The sequence below is a fragment of the Pogona vitticeps genome, chromosome 3, assembly GCF_051106095.1.
Source record: "Pogona vitticeps strain Pit_001003342236 chromosome 3, PviZW2.1, whole genome shotgun sequence".
Lineage (NCBI taxonomy): Eukaryota > Metazoa > Chordata > Lepidosauria > Squamata > Agamidae > Pogona > Pogona vitticeps.
Window position 1 is genome coordinate 192,421,743 of NC_135785.1, and position 22,233 is coordinate 192,443,975.

A 22,233-nucleotide genomic window follows, 5' to 3' on the forward strand; every position below is an offset into this window, starting at 1 on the left:
TAGGCCTCTTCCAACTTCACTATTCTATGATTCTATGAAAATCATCTTCCACTCTTTTATCCTCCATAAGGGAGAGTCCATATCTTTGTTCTGTGGGTGGGGAGTTGTTCTGTTTTGGGGGAAAACTCTATAAGGAAAGAATGGTCTTTTCTTCCATTTTTGATTCAGAAAATTGATGAATGCATTTCAAATTATTTTAAAACATCAGGAGATGGATCATAACTCTCCCAGTGTCTTGACTGATTTGTGTTGATATTATAATGGGACTTTGGTAAGACTGCTTATGTTCCTGTCAGGCTTGACTCCTGCTAAGTACCATCTGCTTATTTTCATGCTTCATTTTCTGACTATAACTGTAGAAATATAACTGGAATATGTGGGAGGGGGATTACTGAAAATCAGGCAAACAGTTTACAAATTACTCCACTCAATTACCTCCAGTTCCTCTCTACTGCAGCTCAGGGACGTCGTTGGTAACTCTTTGGGTCCAAGTCCCATGTCCACGTATTTGGTACTAAGTCCCAAGTCTGAGTCTCAAGTTGTTATTTAAAATAAGCTTTTTTTTCCGGGGGGGGGGGAGAGAAGGGTGAGTATGGTCTGTGTGGGATGTGTGTGGTAGGTCTAAGGCTTGTGAACCATCTACTGTCCTTCCCATCTGTCCTTGCCCTGAAAACTTTTTTAAAAAGTGTTAAATTGTTTTAAAAAAATCTTGCTCCATTGATCCGAACTAGATGAATGGAGTTGCTGCTCAACTTGTTGTCTGACCTCTTATCTGCAAGGTTTTGCATCATTTTGCAGTGTGTGTGCGTGCGTGCGTGCATGCACAAGTACTTGGGTAACTTCTTTTCGAGCCACTTTCCTGCAAGAGACACAGACACACTCCCTTTCTGCAAAATGATGAAAAGTTTTTACATTGTTTTGCAGAGAGCGTGTGTGCATGCGAGCACATGGGTGACTTCTTTTCTTCTTGAGTTGTTTTCCTGCAAGAGATACACACACACTCCCTGTAGAGGTTCCTGTCATGCATATTCAGCAGTGTATTTGCATAAACCAATAGGGAGCTGTTGGGAGGCTGAGCCAGCTATATAGAAGGAGGGCTGTAGCAGAGTGTAGATAGAGAAGATGTAGAGAGAGTAGATAGACAGAGGAGAGAAGTTTGAAGAGAAGGTTTGGGTTTTGAAGCAGAGAGAGAGAGTTTAGGGAGTGAACAGTCAGAGTGTTATCTGTATTAGTTAAATATAGAAGAGGTTAAAGGAAAATACTGAGTGCTTTGTGTAACTTTAAGAATGTGATTAAGTGTCACGTTCCCAGGGGTTACAATAGCTGAAGTCCGATAAACCAGTCCAGGGTCAGAGATATCAAGAATGCAAAGCCAAAGTCCAGAAACCAACTTACAGAATGAAGTCCAATGTCAAAGTCCAGGGTCCGATACACAGTGTAGTTCAGGGTCAGAGTCCAGAGTTCAGAGTCCAATACTAGCGTAGTCCAGGGCCAAAGTCCAGAGTCCAATATCAGCGCAGTCCAGGGTCAAAGTCCGGGGTTCAGAGACAGGAACACGATGCAAGAAACGTGGATGCAAGCCAAGGTTTTGACTCCTTGCTTCCACGAAGTTTCTAGCTTCACTGGAAGCTTGTTTTATAATGAAACAGCTCCTTGAGCTGCTGGAAAGCTTTCTATTCTGCTAATACTCAGGACTAGATGAAAGTAGGTCCCTGTGGAAAGCCTTAGAGCGATCCTCTGCTCTTCTTGTCCTAAGTCCTTCCTGAAGCCTGCCCCGAAGCCTGTCTGCTGTGGAGGGAGAATCTGGAGGCAGTTCAGGTGTTTCTGATCTCTCCACATTCTCCTCAGCCACAGTTAACCCTTCTGGGTCCAGGTCTTCGGAAGCACTCATGACATTAAGAACTATTCCCGAAACAACTTGTAATCAATAAACCTGTTCTTCTTTCAAAGTTTGGTACTGAATGGACCTCAGTCTTTTGCAGGAAACATAGTTGGCAAAGAGAGCAATTGGTGGCAGTGTGGTAAAGGACGTGGTAGGATATATAATGTGAGCTCCTTGTTTAGTGAAACAAGCAGGGGCCACGTGGTAAACGTCACACTCCCTCTCTGCAAAATGATGACATTTTTGCATCATTTTGCAAAGAGGGTGTGTGTGTGTGGGTGTGTGTGTCTGTCTGTCTTGTGGGATAGCAACTCAAGAAGAAAAGAAGTCACTTGCATATATGAGTGCACACACTCTCTGCAAAATGATGAAAAAAACTTGCAGAGAAGAGCTCTGTCAGCAAGTTTAACAGCCACTTCACACACCTGGTCCCATAGAAGCAGCCTTCCTTCCTCTCCCCCTCACCAAAAGTGAAGTATTTTAATGGATCAGTGAAACATTTAAAAAAAAACTTAAAGAATAGGAACTCTAAAAACAACTTGGGAAAAAGGCTGCAAGTTGTGAGTCAAGTCCAAGTCATTTAAACAAGCTGGCGAGTCAAATCTGAGTCGAGTCACTAGTATGATTTAAGAGCAACTCAATAGCGACCTGCACGACTCGAGTTACCCATCCCTGCTGCAGCTTCAGATGCCATGGTTCAGACATTTCCTTAAAATTCCTTATGAATCTCTTTGAAATGTTTTTCAGGGGGGTTGGACATATTTGGACACAATCCAGTATTCTTCTAGTATTAGAACATAATGTTAGAAAGTCAATAATAGAAATAGTAAAAAATACTACGGTAGTATTAGAAATACTGTATTAGAGAATTGATACCAGAAAATTCAGCACTTACTCCGGTCAGTAATGATTGTTCGAGCCTCTTGATTACTTGTTTTATTTTTCAGATTCTGTGCCGCTGTTATTAACTCCTCCAGTTGTGGTCTCCTTTGCTCCAAGTCCTGTATTGTTGCCTAAAAGCATAAATATACATTTGTATGTACCATTTGTATTTATTTAAGATGTACACATTACCAGTCTTCCAAAACTAAGGAAAAGAATAGGATCTTCTCTATGTCTCCTCTGATGGAAAAGACAAATTATTGTACCTCCGTAGAGCACATTCTATATGATACTGTCCTCACCATCATGATGAAAAAGTGATGTAGATAATTAAAATAATTAGTATACAGTTGTCCAGCAGGCCGAGGCAAAGAGGCAGTCCCGAAACCAGCAAAATCAGGGAGCTGGACAGGGGACAGGCTGTATTTGTCTTCACTCTCGAATTGGCCTTCTCAGCCACACTAGACGTTGTTCCAAGTCCTCCATTCAGAGCACGTTACCATAGTCTGAAGGATGCCTAATCTAATCTAGTATACAGTGAAGAACTGTTATTTGATGATGGATGTCATGTACAGTATTCTTTAAATGTCTTCTGAAGAGCTTTTTCAAACAAATAAAAAAAATTGTCTGAAATCCTATTCCATAAATTTTGCTGAATAACGCTGATGTCATCAGCAGCTGTGATGCTCTAGACTTTTTAAAAATTCCTCCCTAAAATTCCTGCAGCTACCATAGAATCCCTTTTGTTGGGGGGAAGCCACTGGGGGCAGTGGGATGGGGGAAGTCTTTAATTTTCTACAATGACCACCAGCAGTAAAGTCATCTTAGTAGCAGCAGTTTTTGGAAGCTGAAGTTTTTCTGTAAAAGTTTCCCTGTGACAGAAGGGATTCCGCAGTAACCTCAGGACTTTTGTGGGCAATTGGAAATTTTCTGTTTTTGAAAAATTCCCATGGCTTCCATTATCAGCTGCACAAAAGGAATGGAATAAGATTAGAATCAGAAGGCAAAAATCTAGCAGAAGAAATAATAGGAATATGACTACATTGGCTCTGCTACTGCAGACAGTGAATGGAAAAGAATTGAGGGGCATACTGTAGGTTGAGGGGGTTGTACATGCATGGTTGAGGGGGCACAGAGATACCACAAGAAATATTTTTCTACTCTTGAATGGCCCAGTATGCTCTGCCCAGGTGCAGAGGTCTCAGCTGTTTGAGTCACAGAAACCACAAAAAACAGTTATAACCAGCAGCTAGGTACTATATTCAATAACAATTAAATCAGCCTGTTGACAAGAGGACTATCATTGTACAAGAATATAAAATATGGTTAAGTATGATATGTATTGGGATTCCCAATGTGGTGAAATGGATAGTGTGATGAACTAGGACTCTGGAGAACAAGGTTTGAATCCCCACTCAGCCATGGAAGCTGACTGGGGGAGCAGAACTGGTAAAACCACTCCTTAAATATCTCACTTACCTTGAAAGCCCTATTAGAGTCGTTATAAGTCACTTCTGACTTAACAGCACAGAACATACACACGCACATCACACACACATAATATATATTACCAAACCTATTTTAGTTGTATAAGTAGGTTCTTGAGACTTTCTCTTTTGTGTCAGCTTTAGCTATTCCACAAAAGGCAGCAATGTTGCCCATCATGGTATCTACACAATAATTAATCAGTTCTACTGTCAGAAACATAGTTTTTATCAATACTTTATGAATGGGTTCCACTGGGAGAAGATGGAGATTGTTCTATGGATTCATACTAAGAAATGGTCCTCGTCCGACCAGATAGGTGGGATATAAATAAAATAAATAAGAAATAAATAAATAATAAATAAATAATAATAAAACCTAGCAGAAGCTTAATTGTTCAGAAAAAATAAATGCAAAAGGTGAGAAGATACACAAATCACAGACTAATTTATTTACTCTTCTATGTGAGAATAAATACAATAATTAGTATGCTCTAGCAGTACTTAATCATGTAGACCTTATGGATGTACATGACCTTTAGGCCTTGTTTTGAAGGAAAGTACTTCTGAGTTATTCTTATTAATGTAAACCTATACTTTTAAGTAAATGGGTTATTTAACCTTTGGAAGTGACAGAACTGTGTCCAACAGCAAAAGTATCTTTAATTTTTTTTTCATGCAAAACTAATACCACTGACATTTAACATGTTTTCCACATTTGTGGTTATTTAATGTTTAAGGGAAATTCGATTTTCAGGTTCCTAAGTTTTATGGGGTCATTTTAGACAAAACTGTGGTTGAGATATGGAACAAATTGCTGAAGTCTGCAACTGAATGTGAATAAAGTGGGTCAGCTAAGGAAGAAAACATCTGAACAATCCCAAAAGTAAGTGGAATTGTAGATAAAAAAGAAATATATACCTATTGCCTTTAATTATCTACTAAGATATAAATGTTATTTTAAAGGCTTGATTAAGTGTTCTACCTGCCATGTTTTGAGCAAATAGACTACAAAATTCAGTCATGAAGCACATTTCTTCCACCCTGCAAGCAAATCTGTATTGGAAGCATTTATCTAGCACAAACGATTGTTTACAAGCTTTTTGCAGCTACCACAGAGGATAATTAAAGCAAAGCAGCATCACTTCTCAGAACTGATTTTAATAGATTCACCAAATGCAAGTGATTGATTCCGAAATGGGCTTTGACTTCTCGGAACCAGATTGACGTGTAGTTGCACTGTCCCACAAATCCAGTGTGCATGGATAAACGGAGAAACATCCTACTCAGAAGAATTCAACCCATTCATATTGGTGGTTAAAGGAGGGCAACAGCTGTCTGAAAGCTCTTAACATTTCTTCTAGGGATTCTGGCCCACAAAAGGTTATTCTCTGCCAAATGACAATCACTTCCTTCAATGAGATAACTGGATTTCCAAGGGAATAATAAACATATTTTATTAACCATATTATATCAAAATTAGATCTTGCTCCTTGTTGCCACTTTGACAAGATACTTTGCAAATTAATGCAAGGAAAACTTAGACTTTTTAAAATGTTAGGGTGGCCTAGGAAGGTATAGCGTATATAACACACATACACATGGGTGGACTATAAGCATATAGAGCAGGCCAGATACCTCAGTGAGATGGAGCACCTGCCAACACACAGTAGTGTAAGAAATTTGATTTCCATTGCATCTTCCAGAAAAAGAGTCAGCTTGTGTGCCCTTGGGCAAGCTGCACAGTTCCACAGCACTCCCAGAAGAAGGAAATGATAAATTACTTCTGAGTAGTCTATATTTTGAAAACCCTGCAAAAGGTTCTCAGAAATTGGAATAGACTTGATAACACACTGTTTTGTTGTTTAGTGCAAAGCAGTTTACTTAATTTTTTTTTCAAACTTGAGTGTTACTATTTACTTTCCTATCTACATACAAGGTAAATGAACAATACTCATGCACTGCCCAGTCAATTCTGATTTACGGCAATCCTCCCAGGGTTTTCTAGGTATAGTATAAAGTGCTCAGAAGCAATGGTTGTTGTGGGTTTTTCGGGCTCTTTGGCCGTGTTCTGAAGGTTGTTCTTCCTAACGTTTCGCCAGTCTCTGTGGCTGGCATCTTCAGAGGACAGCACTAAAACAACCAGAAAAATCTGCAGTAGCTGAACATGCCCTAAAACAAACTGGACATGAAATTCTATTTCAAAATACCGAAATACTGGACAACACCAGCAATCATTACGTCAGACTGCACAGGGAAGCCATTGAAATCCACAAGCACCAGCAGAACTTCAACAAGAAAGAGGAAAGTTTGAAACTCAACAAAACTTGGCTCCCAGCTCTCAAAAATACTGTGCACAAAAGGTCAACGAACTCTACCCAGCCACAAGGACCAGGGATCACTACACACAAAAGACCAGCTAATGACACCCATCAACCACAGTGACAGATAATCTCTCCTTCTTATCACAACAATACACCCACAACAAGACACACTAATCACCCATTTACAGAAAAAGACAAAGGCCCATCTCACAGCCATAAATACTCAACTCCCAAGTCAACTACACCAGAGCATAGAGTGCTGTCCTCTGAAGATGCCGGCCACAGAGACTGGTGAAACGTTAGGAAGAACTACCTTCAGAACATGGCCAAAGAGCCCGAAAAAACATCAACAACCATTAGATCCGGGCCATGAAAGCCTTTGCGAATACATTGCTCAGAAACAGTTTACCAGTCCCTTTTCCTGGTGGTACTCTAGGCGAAGGCAACTTGCCCGAGGCTGGACCGGTAGTAAGGCACTTACCCCAGCAGCTGTCAACAGTTTGAAAAATCTAAGAGGGACCCTCTCCTGGGAAGTACAGTGGCAATTTCAACTCCTGACCTCTGGCTCTGCAGGCAGGTGCTCCACACCAGATCATGGTATGTATTAATGTAATAGTGCACCTAATTGTCAGATGTAGAACTGCATATATTTTATTTATTTATTTATTTATTTATTTATTTGATTTATATCCCGCTCATCTGGTAAATCTATACCACTCTGAGCGGCTATAGGAGAGCTTCCTAACACCACTAACTGAATATCACACTCTTGGAATATCAACTGGGTTTTACTAATATCCTGATTGACTACGTTATTGTTATGCATTATTCCAATCAGTGAATTTTCAGCTCTTTTGTCAATATCTGGTTTCCTTTGTACAGGATAGCTAGAGGCCTAGGCCATAAGCCTACAAAGATTTCACTGAGTAAAATATCCCACAGTGTAATAATGGCAGATTGTGATATTTGACTATCATAATCCATTCGTGCATCATAACTGTCAATATATAAGTGACAATTTCCCTAAAGAAAGCAACCCTGTGCATCTAGTATGGTCCTGTGTTATTACACTTGCAGAAATGTCCACTCAGCAGAAGTGCAGCAGGATACTGGTGTTAATAGTATGCTGTAGGATTTACAGTTATTTACAGATTTGAACACAGATGGCAATTTTCTCTAGCAAATTTCTGGAGAGACTACTGGCAGAATAAGAATTCTTCCAGGAAGGAACATAACGTATGGGTGCCCTTTTCTCCCAGCCTAGCTCAGTCTATCTCAAGCTGCTTTCACACAGACTGAATCATCCCATTCTACAGCTTGGAGAAGGAAGACAGTATCTAACCTGTTTCCCAAATGCCTCAATCTTTCCAGAATATCACTGAGGAAGGATGTTCAAACATGCTGCCAGAGTCATCAAGAGCCCGGCAGTTCTGCTGATCCAAATAGTTTTGCAGAACCAGCATTTATCACAGGGTTGTGAGGAATCCTTGGGAGGCTGTCCTGACTAGTACCTATTCAGAAAAGTCCTCATCAAAATACAATGGTGAATAGACTATGAGCTTTAAAGAGTGATAAACTCTTACATCTGAGCAAAGATTTAAAGACAGTTATGAAGCAAGATACTGATTTTTTTAAAAAATTATAATGATAAAGATAAATGATATGGTGGCACAGCGGGTTAAACTGCAGAAGCCTCTGTGCTGTGAGGTCAGAAGTCCACGAGTGAGCTCCCATCGCTTGTCCCAGCTCCTGCCAAACTAGCAGTTCGAAAGCATGGAAATGCAAATAGATAAATAGGTACCACCTCGGTGGGAAGGTAACAGCGTTCTGTGTCTAGTCGCGCTGGCCACGTGACCACAGAAACTGTCTTCAGACAACGCTGGCTCTATGGCTTGGAAATGGGGCTGAGCACCGCACCCTAGAGTCGGACATGACTGGACTAAATGTCAAGGGGAACCTTTCAAAGATAAAGGAAAAACAAACAATAGAAAACCCCATGCACCCCAAAACTGGCTTGGTAGGTGGGGAACCCTCCAGAGTCAGTTTTCAGGAGCCAGAGAGTTGATGGGAGAAATAAAGATCTGTTGCAACAATTGCTATAATGTTGGATTTAATTCAGCCCTTTTCTGCAAGGGTGGGTGATAAATCCATTCATAACATAACATCCCCTTGGGCAGCAGAGAACTAAACAATGTTGCTAGTTGCAAGAACAGGCTGTTAATATTGTCAGATGCTAGTTAACAGCTAGCAGACTGTATTTGCCACCTGCAAACAGCCCAGTGTATACTTTGTTGGTATAGATTTAAACAATTTAAACAGTACTAGGAAATGTAGATACATCACACTAACACTACATTTTGATGACAGAGTTAAACTATTTCCTTGGAAGATTATTTGCAATGTTTTATTTGCACTGAGCAGAATGTCAATATGAGGGGGAAACTTTTAGAATTAAGCTGCAAAATACTGTATTTTACTGATTTTAAGCCACTGAATTTTCTTTAATAAGGAAAAAACATAGTTGCTACAGTGTTTCATTTTCTGAAGTATATTCACAATCCTTCTTCCAGGAAATCATTTAAAGTAGAAGCTACATCCTTTCACAAAATGGAAGGAAATAAAGAAACAAAACAGAGGAGATAGTGATCTCTAAACATCTGTGTTTTCACTGGCACAGTAGTTCACAGAAATAAGAATTTTCTGCTCTAAGCTTAGTCAGTTCCTACAAGGAAAAAAGCAATTGTTACGGTTTTACAGCTATATTCAAGTATAGCAGTATCTTCAGACCTTTGCAAGCTATCTAGCTGGAATACAAGCATTCAGACTACTGATTACGTAATTTCTGAAACAGCCAAAAATGATTGGCAGGGAGATACTTTGAAGCCATGCAAGGAGGGATATTTATTACTCCAGTATGACAAGTGGACTGCCTGTAGGTGTTTTGGATGATGCATGCACATCTGAACCGTCACTTCAGCAAAAAGTCAGTTTTGGAAATCAGATGGGGGGTTGACACTGTGGAAAGATGAGATTCCCCTTATCAGACAGAACCTTTTAGAAAGGAAAACAGATTGTAATTCTACAACTATCTTGGATGGACTGATCAGAGGAAAAACTCCTCCTGTTGCACACATATTAATAACAGGCTGTAAAATCAAGAAGCCAAAAAGGCATGTTCTCATATTAACACACCCATGAACACTGGGTGTGTTAATATGAACCTACCAAGTGTGGATCCGGACGTGACTGTTGGATACCCAATTCCAGTCATTATAAGAAATAGGGGCTTAAATCCAAGATTTAAAAAGAAGAGAAGTAGATGGAATGATGAGTCATTAGGGTGAGCCAACACCTATGGGCCTTCTAAACAATCCTTTGGCCAAGAAATTGGCTATTACTGCAAGGACTGACATGGTGACAGGAGCGATTCTTTGCACGTGAAGAACCCATTGGGTCTAGAGCTTGAAGGCGATGGAGAGAAACCATGCGATGTCAAGCATACTATGATCAATGTCTCAGGAAATGAAGTTAGTATGCAATCTCATTATAATTCAGTTAGGCCATCTTCTCCCTTTCATTTAGCGCCATCATTAGCTTGTGACTTGGGTAATGACTCTCCACCTCCTCAGCTATCCGACTTGGAAGGTCCCATGTTTCGGCATAAGAGACCCGCAATCAAATTTTTATCTTGGAATATAGCGGGCTGGCAGACGAAGGCCTCGGATCCTGCCTTCATAGATTATATCAGTAACTTTGACATTATTCTGCTACAAGAAACGTGGTCTTTAAATGATCCAGTGTTAAACGGTTATGTGGCATATTCCATTAATGCCTCGCCCAGCGATAGAGGAGGTCGGCCCAAGGGTGGTATGGCCACTTTCCTATCAACAAAGCTACAAGCAACAGTAGTGGCATGGAATTTTTCCAACAGGATAGCTTCTGCCTTGACACTGAAGATTGCTACGTGTTTGTTAGTACTTATTAACGTTTATATTCCTCCGCAACAATCTCGTGTGATGACAGATGACTTGTGGGCTAACCTGGAGTACTATATTGAGCATTTAACGCAAGTGTATCCTGATGCTTCTATAATAGTCGCTGGGGATTGTAATGCTAGGATAGGTACAAATGATGAGGCACTTTCTGCACGGTTCAATGTGACCTTCCCAGAACCTATTCTTCATCCAAATTTTAATCACAGGGAATTTAAAGACTGTGGCTGTAATTATGCCGGTCTATGCTTGATGTACATGATCAGTAATTCAGGTTTATCCCTTTTAAATGGGTGCACAATCGGTGATAGACCTGATGAATTTACCTTTACCTCTCTAGCAGGTGCTTCCACAATAGATTATGTTTTAGTTTCCAGGGACTTGATGAATTATATACATGATTTTAATGTAGTATATCGTGCAGAAAGCTACCATCTACCTTTGGTTTTAAAGATCTATTTTAATAATTATAATCTGTTTGCGGACCTTGTTTCTATAACTCCCATTGCAGCCACTACAAGAGGAGCCCGCATTAAGTGGTCAGAAGAACTGGATGCATCTATGAGACAGCTGCTGTTTACAGAGCCTTATTTATATTTCAGTAATTTAATTACTTCTCTAAGTTCAGTGGAACCAGTCATAGAGGCCTATAAACACATGGTAAAATCTTTGCAAACTCATCTAACATGTAAAAAGCTTGCCAAACCAGCTACTGGTCTCCTCCATACAAAGCCCTGGTTTGACTTGGAGTGCAAAGCAGCTAAAAATGCGTTATTTGTCACTTACAGGACCTACCGAGAACAGAACCTGGCTAGAATTCCATCAGACTGGTTTATGCTTAAGAAGAAGTATAAGGCTCTGGTAAAAAGAAAAAAAGCTTCAAGCACAGAAGGAAACCTGGCAATGTTTGATAACTGCTTCCATTTTGAAGGACTCGGCTTCCTTCTGGAAGATAGTAACAAAGGGAACGCTTAATCATACTCCCAAACCAGATTTCTATGTATTGCCTAGTATATGGGAAGAACATTTTCGAAGTATTTACACAGTCCATTCAGCTAGCACTTTAACTTCTCAGAATGATCTCGATCATATACCTGAATGGCCCCCAGTTGCTACAAGGGAGATCTTAACACTAATTAAGCAACTTAAACCAGGCAAGGCTCCTGGAACTGACTATATTCCACCTGACCTTATAATGTCTAACTCTGACTGGTGGGCTCCAGTACTTGCCGCTTTATTCACCTGGATTGACAAAACAGCATGTATTCCTGAGGATTGGGGTCCAGCCATTGTAGTCCCAATTTACAAAAGAGGAAATAGAGGGGATCCTGCTAACTATCGACCAATAAGCTTATTAAACACTGTTAGTAAACTATATGCAAGGCATTTGTTGGGTAAATTACAAGATTGGCTACTTGAGGAGAATATACTTGCAGAGGAGCAAGCTGGATTTAGGCTGGGAAGATCCACCCTAGACCAGGGTCTTATTCTGCACCACCTGGCATCTAAATACTCTGCCCTTAAAGGTGGTGCTCTATATGCAGCCTTTATAGACTTCAAATCTGCTTTTGATCTCATACCAAGGGAACGCCTTTGGTCTAAATTTGAGACCACAAGTATTGATAAACGGCTTCTCCTGCGGTGAAGTTAAGGGTATGGCACATTGAATTACAGGATCATGTTGGCCAGTTAGGGATATATAACTTCCTTAAGAAATCTGCTTTCATCACCTCCTCGTATTTAGCCAGCACTATGTCAGCTAAAGCCATTAGGGCTTTCACACTAGCTAGGCTCAATGTCTTTCCTTCTAAGCTTCTGGAGGGAAGATTTCGAGATTTGCCGGCATCAGATTGTCTCTGCCCTTGTAATAATGATAAGGCTGAATCAGTTAGTCATGTTCTTCTTTTCTGTTCCTGTTATCGGGATCTTCATTTGGAGCTTATATCACCCATTATTTGTAAATCTCCTGGGAGATTAGAGCAGGATTATGTGCAGTGGCTACTCTCAGACAATACCCCTTATATCACAAGACAAGTGGCCAAATTCTGTGCTGCAGCAATGGTTGTTCATAAACAGATGTTTGGGTAGGTGATTTTAGATGGATAATTGTTTTTATATAACATTGCCTGAAGTTTTACCAATATTAAGGATATATGATGTTATAATTGGAAAGAAGGTTTTAACATGTTTTAATGGAATTTTATTACCCTGATCGACTTTTCTAAACAATAATTATATGTATCTATTTTATACTGAATTGGTTTTACTGGTCTTTGACCGTAATAAAGTATACCTACCTACCACACCCATGGACACCGGCTGCTTGCTTAGAATTAGATGTGATGGAGAACTTCGCTACTCATGTTATGAAGTTTACAAGCTTAGATATGCCCAAGTGGAACTGATCCTGAACTGATCTGTCTTCTATTTTGATATTCATTGTACCAGAAGAAAGGAATAGAATCGTTCCCTCACACACTACATGCATACCCACAGCTGTTCTTTATGTTTTGTGTCAATATTTTTACACCAGAGAAGAAATGTGGGAAGTAAAAGAGACTGGCAGTTTACATTCTGTGACAGCTGCTTTATGGACTGGACCATCCATGTTGATCACACATTTACCTGCTGTAGATGGGCACAGATTAGAAAATGTTCTGGAATGAAGACACTGTCACAGCCTGGGCTCAAGGGCAGCCATTGTTGGATATCTATCAAGGCCTTTATCCTTGTAGAGGCCCAATTGACATGCTCGGGAACCTCCTAGTCCTACTCCACATTCTTCTTAGCATTTGGGCTGCGTTGTTTTTTTTTTCTGAGCAAGCAAGGACAAGTATGAGAATCAGCATCTTCTGTTTCCCCTTCACTTCCAGTGAACTCAGATGATTGGATTAGGCCCAAAGAAAAAGGGTAAGGAAATGTGCTACGAAGCCTTCAAGAAGAACAAAAGGGGCACAAATACTATCTGATCTGAAAAGAATTCAGTTCATCTCCAGTAATACATAGGCTCAATAAACTGGTTGCCTTTATTATTAATGTTCAGGCTGGCTTATAACCAAAGTTTACCATGGGATTTAAACAGCACACAATACAATATCAAAATAATTAAAACAGCTAAAACTAGGAGAATTGACACTAATTGCATTTCTTAATAGCAAGGTAAAGTTTTTATATTTTAGCATGCCTTTAACTTGGCAGCAGGAAAAATCAACCACAAGGATTTGGCAGATACATATAATTCTATGAAAAACAAAACTCTCCAGAATATGATATCCTTCACAGAAATGTTGCTAAATTTCTCACCACTCTGAAAGGCTAGATTGGTGGGAACACAAGACAGGGTTTTCACAGTAGCTGCACCCAAATTGTACACTTCTGTGCCAAAGGACATTAGGTTGGCTCTCCCTTTGTTCAGCTTCTGATGGGAAGCTAAAACATTATGTACAACCTCTGATCTTTAGGATAATATCTTAATCATAACTTCTTAGAGAAATGGAAATGAATGAGAAAATGGAGAAACATATATGGGCAACCATATTCCTGTGGTATGTAGCATTCTGCCTATCTAGATGAGAGGTGGTGAAACTCACCCCCAACCCAAACCAGCCCTCCAACTGCCCAGATCCAGCCAACCAAGGGTGTGGGCTGCACAATATCCTCCTAAAAGCCACTTCCCAGTCAGGAAGCAAACTAATGTCTACCTGTGATAGAGACTCTCTTTCCAGCTTTCATTGGCTCATGGAAGTTCTGACTGAAAGCACTTCATTCTTTCAACTTGCACCCTACATACGGAATGAACAGGGAAATGAAGTCTGGCTCCTGACTGACAGTCAGAGCAGAATAGCTCAACCAGGTTGTAAACCTGGTAATGCCATCAGGCATGGTCACACTCCTGGGCATTATCCATTATCCGGGGGAAAGAATAACCGAACTCCTCCATCCTGTTCCATTTCCCACCCTAATCAAAGTTTTAATGGTAAATCTTAGTGATGGCTTGAAATGATATCAGATTTGAATGTTTAGTTTTGTGTAGAAAATAGTGGATGACTTAGTGTCTGAGTTTTAGTCTCATCGGCCAGAGGTACAAAATAGTGCAATATTACTATTCTAATAAGAAGTAAGCCCAGTGCAGTTCTGTGGAACTGTCTCTTGTGCGAGAGTACAGAATTGCACCCTGTGTTTTATAGCAGTGTTCGTACACTCTTGCCAATCTTTCCACAATTCTTTCATTCTTCACTGATACGTGCTGCAGTTGTTGGTGCTTCGTTGAAAGAAAACGTAATTGGACTTGAGCCCTGGAATTTAGTGCAGGGAAGGAAATCAAGTATTGCCATCCAACCTTGAACATTTTCTTAATCAAGTCCCTGCATTACTGTTGGTTGTGAAACTCTGCCTTGAGCAACTGAGGATTTTTAGAACTGTTCATACTCCCAATTACTTGAGCAACAGTGGACAGTGTCATGCTTTCTTGTTGAAATTGTTAAGACACTGTGAATGGTAGGTAGAACAATTACCTAGGGCAGAGGAAAGTGGTTTGACATTAAAACTGTTTTGAAGGACTTCACCTTTCTCAAATTACTTTGTGTGGTGGGCACTTCTTAACTATCTATACACAGTAAATAATCAGAATCTGTACTGGGGATAATCAGAATACTGAAAGAGATTATTTACTTTTGAAGATAATAACATACGAAGAGCCCTGCTGCATCAGGTCAAGGACCCATCTAGTCAAGCTTCCTGTATCTCACAGTGGCCCCACCAGATGCCTCTGGGAGCACATGAGACAACCAGATACCTGTCTCCTGATACCCTTCCCCTGCATCTGGCATTTGGAAGTACCTTCCTTTTAACCCTGGAGATTATACATTCCTATCATGGCTTGTAAGCTGCAATGGACTTTTCCTCCAGAAATCTCTCCAATCCCCTTTTAAAGGTATCTAGGCCAGATGCCATCACCACATCCTGTGGCAAGGACTTCTACAGACTAACAACATGATGGGTAAAGAAATATTTTATTTTCTTTGTTCTCACTCTCCCAACACTCAACTGGAGTGGATGTCCCCTGGTTCTAATATTGTGTGAGAAGGAAAGGAGCTTCCCTCTATCCACTTTATCCATCTCCTGTATCATCTTATACATCTCAATCATGTCCCCCCTCAGGCGCTTTTTCTCCAGACTAAAGAGTCCCAAACGCTGTAGCCTTTCCTCATAAGGGAGGGGGAAAATGTTTTGCAAATATTTAATTTTTAATTCAGAGATGCTGCAGTTCACTGAAGAAAGTAGATGTGGGAACAACAGTTGTAAGTCAAGGATTCTCTCAGCAAGACTTTTTCCAAGTGTCTGAACCTCTTCATATTACATAGTTACAATAAAATGCTTATACAGTAACATTCCTACCCAAATACTGGTGTACCATTTCGAAATTATATATTATTGCCACTGAGACAGATTAATTCCAAAAATTAGCAGCAGCACTATCTAGTCAAACACAAACACAGAGCAGAAGGACTCTAGGGAGGGAAAGGGTAATGTTCACACTGTTTGTGAACATATGGTGAAATGTCAACTAATGAGGTCACAATGACAGCAGCTTACCCGCTGGAAATCAGATGTCATGATAGATTCTGCTAGCTGAAGGAAGATGTGAAGAAAAGAAAAGAAAATGATAAAATGACACTTCTAACAGACATAAAAACTTAAGGATAAAATAGTCAATTGAAGAGTATTTGGAGAAAAGAGAGAAGATTTTATACAAATAAATGGTTGGGGGGTGTTGCTAGAACCTTAACAAGCATCAAATGTCATCAGCAATATAAGTCACATAAACAGGATATAATTTATTGACCACACCATATCTGGCTGCTGTTAACTCCTATGAACTTCAAATGGTATCTCAATGAACATGTTTCCATATATATTTGTAAAATCTATCCACTTTCTTTAAATTAAGTTTGAAAACATTGATTAGATAGTTCATAAATGGACATACACATCTATCCAATTATAGGTCCTCTTACAATTACACATTGCATTGCATAAAATGTTGATTCTTAGAGATCAATATGTGAATTGAGAGAGTGACCAGTTGAATATTTGTCCCACTGTTTATGCTGTGTTTCTTGCCGTTCCTTCAGATATTTATTCTGTTGACTACACATTAGCACTAATCATGAACATGTGTCTGCACTATATTTTGGCATGCATATCTGGTGTATTTTCAGTGGCAATTCTGGTTTTTTGTTTGTTTGTTTTGGGGGGTGATAATGTTTCCATTTGCTTGCCTTGCTTTTGGTTTATTTGACTGTCTATATCAGTCCTTTGAAGCAGTCGCTGCCTGACCAGATGGCATCATTGCTGATGCATAGAGCAGTGTGTGGTGTGGGAGGAACCTTAGTCCTTTTGCATATTTTCTTGCCACACTGATAAGGACTACAACTGCAATACAATTTATATGCTTTATTTTTTAATATATACATTCTATTAGTTTAGTGCTATACCACTATGTTGATACAGCACTAATTAAAATGTTTACCATGTCTTGTCAGGTCAGTGCTATTTCACTAACTACACACACACACACACACACACACACACACACACACACACACACACTAAGAGAAGGGATTTGAATGCTGGTAAAAGACATGGGTAAGAAGACAGTGATAAAAGCAGAGAAGGGTGATTGATAAGGGAGGCTGTGGGATGTGTGGACACTTGGAACATATCTTTCTGAGCCAATTCAACAGTTCTGTGTAAATATCAGCTGTGATTTAAATCCCAAGGTATGATATAGGGAAGTTCGCATCAACCCATGGCAAACTTCTCCTTGCTCATGCAGTCATTCATGTGCTTTTTCTAAATGCCAGTAGAGTTAACCAGCTAAATAACAGTTTAGCATGATGTGAAGCAATATAGAACTTCTGTTTATGACGTTTTATCCATGATAAGTCATTTGAACTGCCACAATGATCAAATGATGAACAAGTATATGTTTATCAGCCTAATATATATTAATACAATAATCTTGAGTACACTATTGAGATTGTGGGAGATACTTTCAGATTTCTTAGTGATCAGTTTACTTTAATCGTTCTTGTATTATTTATTGCATTTATATCTTGCCCTTCCCTGCAGCTTAGAAATGTTTCTTCATATAACTGTGTTAAAAAGTGTGGCTCCTAAGTAATTATTTTTTCATGATTTTTTCATGATTTTTTCATGCTGTATAATATAAAAAGTTTTAAATATAAAATATTTTTATACTGTATCATTATAATACTGTACATAGGTCCTGAGTCAGACAATTGATTCATCCAATTGGTTTATTTTCACTGTGTACAGTTCCTCAAACCTTTAGGCAGAAATATTTCCTAGCACATCACCAGAGATCCTTCCCCTGAAAATGTCAGAATTTTGAACTTGAACCCTATACATAGGGATCATATTCTATGCCTATGATCCTTCTGCCTTCCACTTTCATGTCTTTTGAACTCCAAGAAAAGAGGTGGAACCTCTTAAAACTTGGTGCTTGCATCGCTCTTTAAAATGTTATTGTTTTTAAAATGTATGAAAGTTTCGTATACTAATCACTTTTAGCTTTAAATATTGTCATTTAATTATCTAAGCTGCCTTGAGTCCTTTTAAAGCAGAAAGATGAGGAAAAATATTTTAAAATAATAATAAATAAATGAATTATTTTGAAATAAGCATAATTGGAGCTCAGTGTCTTCTGCCGATCTCAAAAGTGTTAGCAATAGTTGTTTCTGAGTTAAATATTCAGAATTTTCATAGTGTTTTTTTTTCAGTTAAATGACTCATTGGCAGGTAATCCTACAATAATGGCAGATGCAGTTATCTTCTCTGCTGTGTGGAAGACACATGGAACTTAATTCAGTGAAAAGTGCTCTGCAGAGAGAAAGGGAACTTGAATGAATGACAAAGCTGGAAAAGGTACAGCTGGACTTGTCTTCATGTAGTGTTAGCATAACAAAGGCAGCCTAAGTAAATGGCTATATTGGGAGGCTTTGGAATGAGTTATATTTTTAAGAATTAATGAAATATGTCTCCCTGTGAAAATAAATGTGTTGTTAGAAGGTGACAAGTAGCTCTTTACATGAGCAGCCTGAAAAGATGCCAATTGGCAGTGCTTATCTGTATAGGAATGACAGACTGCTAGGAGGGAAAACAGTACCCTGTAGCGATGAAAAGCATTTTTATGCTTTGTCTTCTAGTTGATGATCTTAATTCAACTTTCCGATCTTTATTGTATGCCCTTTTTGAAAATGACTTTTACTTTACAATATCTTCTGCTCTTTTTAAAAAATGTTGCAGAAACAAGAAAATGAATTATTTCCCCAAGCTGTGTATTAGTGTCATGCCAAGGGCTGGCAAGGTTCCAGCCTAAGTTTTTTTTTTAATGTTGCTCAGAAATAAGCACTTGTATCAGTCACCATGTTAAATTCCTGAGCTGTTTCACACATGTGGTCTACAAGATGCAGTGTAAATGAAGTAGGAGCAAGCAGGATATGTAACAGATGTGACAAACATATATTGATATCTGGTAATGAGCTTCCAAGATGGCCGTGGTATTGTCCCAAAATACTTTTCATTTTGGTTTTGGTTTTATGAAAACAGATAAACGCAATTCCTTCACCCAAAATTTGGAAAATAATAATACATTTAGAGCAGTCAACATGTGAAAAAACAAACATAGACAGGCCTTTAAAATATGATAAGGAATTGTTATATAGTAAAGAGTCACACAATAATATGCATATATTCATCTGTAAGTACCCTGTTTCCTCAAAAATAAGACCTAACCTGAAAATAAGCCCTAGTATGATTTTTCTGGATGCTCATAATATAAGCCCTACCCTAAAAATAAGTCCTAGTTAAATGAAACCCTGCCTTCCACCATTGCACAGCAACCAGAAGAAGAGGACATGACTGTATTTGAATAAATGTAGATGGTTGTACATGAAAACAAATTCCCTGAAAATAAGCCCTAATGTGTTTTTGGAGCAAAAATTAATATAAGCCCCTGTCTTATTTTTGGGGAAACATGATATTACTTTTCCAGCCTCCTAGAGAAAAAATCATGTTGCCCCCAATCCATCCCAATATTCCCACAAATAATTTTTTTCACCCTTATTATTCACCTGCTGTCAAGAGAGAATCTTTCCAGTGGACTTTTCTTTTAATGGTGAGTACTACAGTCTCCCACCACTTTACTTATAATGTGTATGTCAATTTAAATGTTCATTTAAAAAATGGTGTGACTTTTACATTCTCTCTCTTCACACACTTTCTATGTCTCATGTCCTACGCTTCCGTCATCTCTACATCAGTATGGGAAACTTTTATGCAAAACATTTCACACCAGTAAAACAAATTGAGAGATTTTTTTCAATTACATGTTAATTTTTTTCAAAGCAAAAATGTTAACAGGCCACTATTATGTTTTAGGTTTCATCATCAGATGCCACAGCATCTTCATGAGTTATGTCTCAAGGATATGTAATATTTCTTTCACTAGGCTTTGAAAGCCTTTCCCAGCATGAGATCCTGTTCAATCAAGGAACTGAATTAGCCCAGTCAGACAAGGAATACATTGGAATTAATGGTGAAAAATGTACTAATGTTTCTTGATATTGGTGCTTATTGTAATGCACTATAGTTCATGCAAGTGTGGTAGCTCTTCAGTAGCGTCTGTTTTACTGTCTACTTAGCATATACTAAAATGTTTCAGGAAAGCAAATGGTTTGTCCACACTATATGGTATGCTTCATAGTATGTTGCTTCATGAGAAGATTAGGTTCCTATGGGCCTCTGGTCATGGCCTGAAAGACACAGAATCTTGGTAAGCCATGTTACAAGTCCTCCATGATAGTAGCTGGACGATGTAAAAAAGAATCTCAAATACAGTGGTGCCTCGCTTAATGGGCGCTCCGTTTAGCAATGAAACCGCATAGCGGCAAACTTTTTGCGATCGCAAAAGCGATCGCATTGCAATGTTTCCTATGCGGTTTTTTTGCTTTGTGATGATTGGTTCCCTGTTTTGCATACTGATCATCGCAAAGCGATGATTTTTAACAGCTGATCGGCGGTTCCAAAATGGTCACCGGGTTAAAAAAAAGGCTGGCCGCTGTGTTTTCGCACCAATTCCTCGCTTTAGAGGTAGCGAAAATGGCTGCCGTATGGAGGATCTTCGCTTTAAGGTCAGTTTTTTGCCCATAGGAATGCATTAAACAGGTTTTAATGCGTTTCTATGGGCTTTTAAAAATCGCCTAGCGATGAAATCGCTTAGCAGCGATTTTTGCTGCACAGATTAACGTCGCTATGTGAGGCACCACTGTATAGCCTGTATGTTTGAACTTTCTGGATTTATCTGTTTATATGAATTTTACAGTATTTCAATTAAAGATAATCCATATTACCATGCTCCCGCGAGGGGGGGGGAACCACTGCAAGACTATCAAAAATAACAAAATAATAAATATATAATTTATAAAAATAAATATAATAAAAATAACAAAATAGAACAAAATAGGCTTATCAAAACTTACAAAAGAATCAACATAAATCTGTTAATTCTGGATTGACCTCGCCTTGCCAACAAAACAAGCATTGCAATTGAACTCAATCCCACTGTACTGGAAAAAAAAGAACAACTCTAATAACTTTAATTGGGAAAAGTTTAGAATGTCAGTGCCCTGACAGGTTTAATTGCTGGCATCAGTAGTCATAAAACTATATAGAAGATCTTACCATTCCTTTTTTCCAGTAATTAGGGAAAAATTGTGAAAGATGCTGAGCTGATTTTTCAAAGGTATAAAGAGAAGTTGTGAGCTCTCAGGAATTATTTTGAAATATGGTCCCTTTTTGGTTTACTCTTATTGCACCAAGTGCATTTTTATATCAAATGGGAACAGGCGTGAAGCATCAAACTAGATCAAAGGGCATTTCTGATTATGTTTCTGACAGATTTTTAAAGTGATTTTATAGGAGCTGACATCAGAGAAAAGCTTAGTATCCCTGCTTCATAAAACTAGATTATTTATACCTTTGTTATGAGGCAATCTTTAGCGGAGAGAAAGGGTAAATTTTAAACAATTTTCTCTTCTGTTCTCTCCTGAGTAAAGAATCAGTTCATCTATGTTTTCACCTTGGGGGAATCTCCTGGCTTTATTATCTGTTCCTGCTCAGGGATTTAGAAATAATCCTGTCTCCGAAAACGGATTTAAAATATCCTATTTTCTTCTATTTAGACTAGACTTTAAAATACATTTCTGCAAGCTATATATTATTTCAAAAACCCTCATCTTTGGTCTGCATAAATATAAGTTGACAATAGCATGCATATTCTTTTATTGCATCAATACTGTGCTACAGACAAATGGAATATTTTAGTGTGCAGAAGTAAATTAGACAGGAGTTAATAAATGATAAGATGGAAGTTAGCATTCCTTAACAGACAGGTGGAAGAACCTTGTGGTGCAGTGGTTAAACTACTGTACGGCAGTCAAAACTGTGCTCATGACCTGGGGTTCAATCCCAGGTAGCCGGCTCAAGGTTGATTCAGTCTCCTCTCCTTCCGCCCAGCTCGCGGGGGGGGGGTGTACCTTGCATAATTAACTTGTAAACTGCCCAGAGAGTGCTTGAAGTGCTAT

At 38.9% G+C, this 22,233-nt stretch overlaps 1 protein-coding gene across 18 annotated transcripts in view; it reads right to left on the bottom strand.

The window, feature by feature from the left end:
* The window catches only part of DMD (dystrophin), a 1,295,019-nt gene that overhangs the window by 346,124 nt on the left and 926,662 nt on the right, over positions 1-22,233 (bottom strand). For 11 of the 18 annotated variants that reach the window (XM_078390476.1, XM_078390472.1, XM_078390475.1 and 8 more), the window contains one exon: positions 2,778-2,895. In XM_078390476.1, the coding sequence (XP_078246602.1) occupies positions 2,778-2,895 (118 nt within the window). Of the gene's footprint in view, positions 1-2,777; positions 2,896-16,159; positions 16,196-22,233 lie in introns of all 18 variants that reach the window. The other 7 variants (XM_078390471.1, XM_078390478.1, XM_072994253.2 and 4 more) reach the window with 1 other exon arrangement.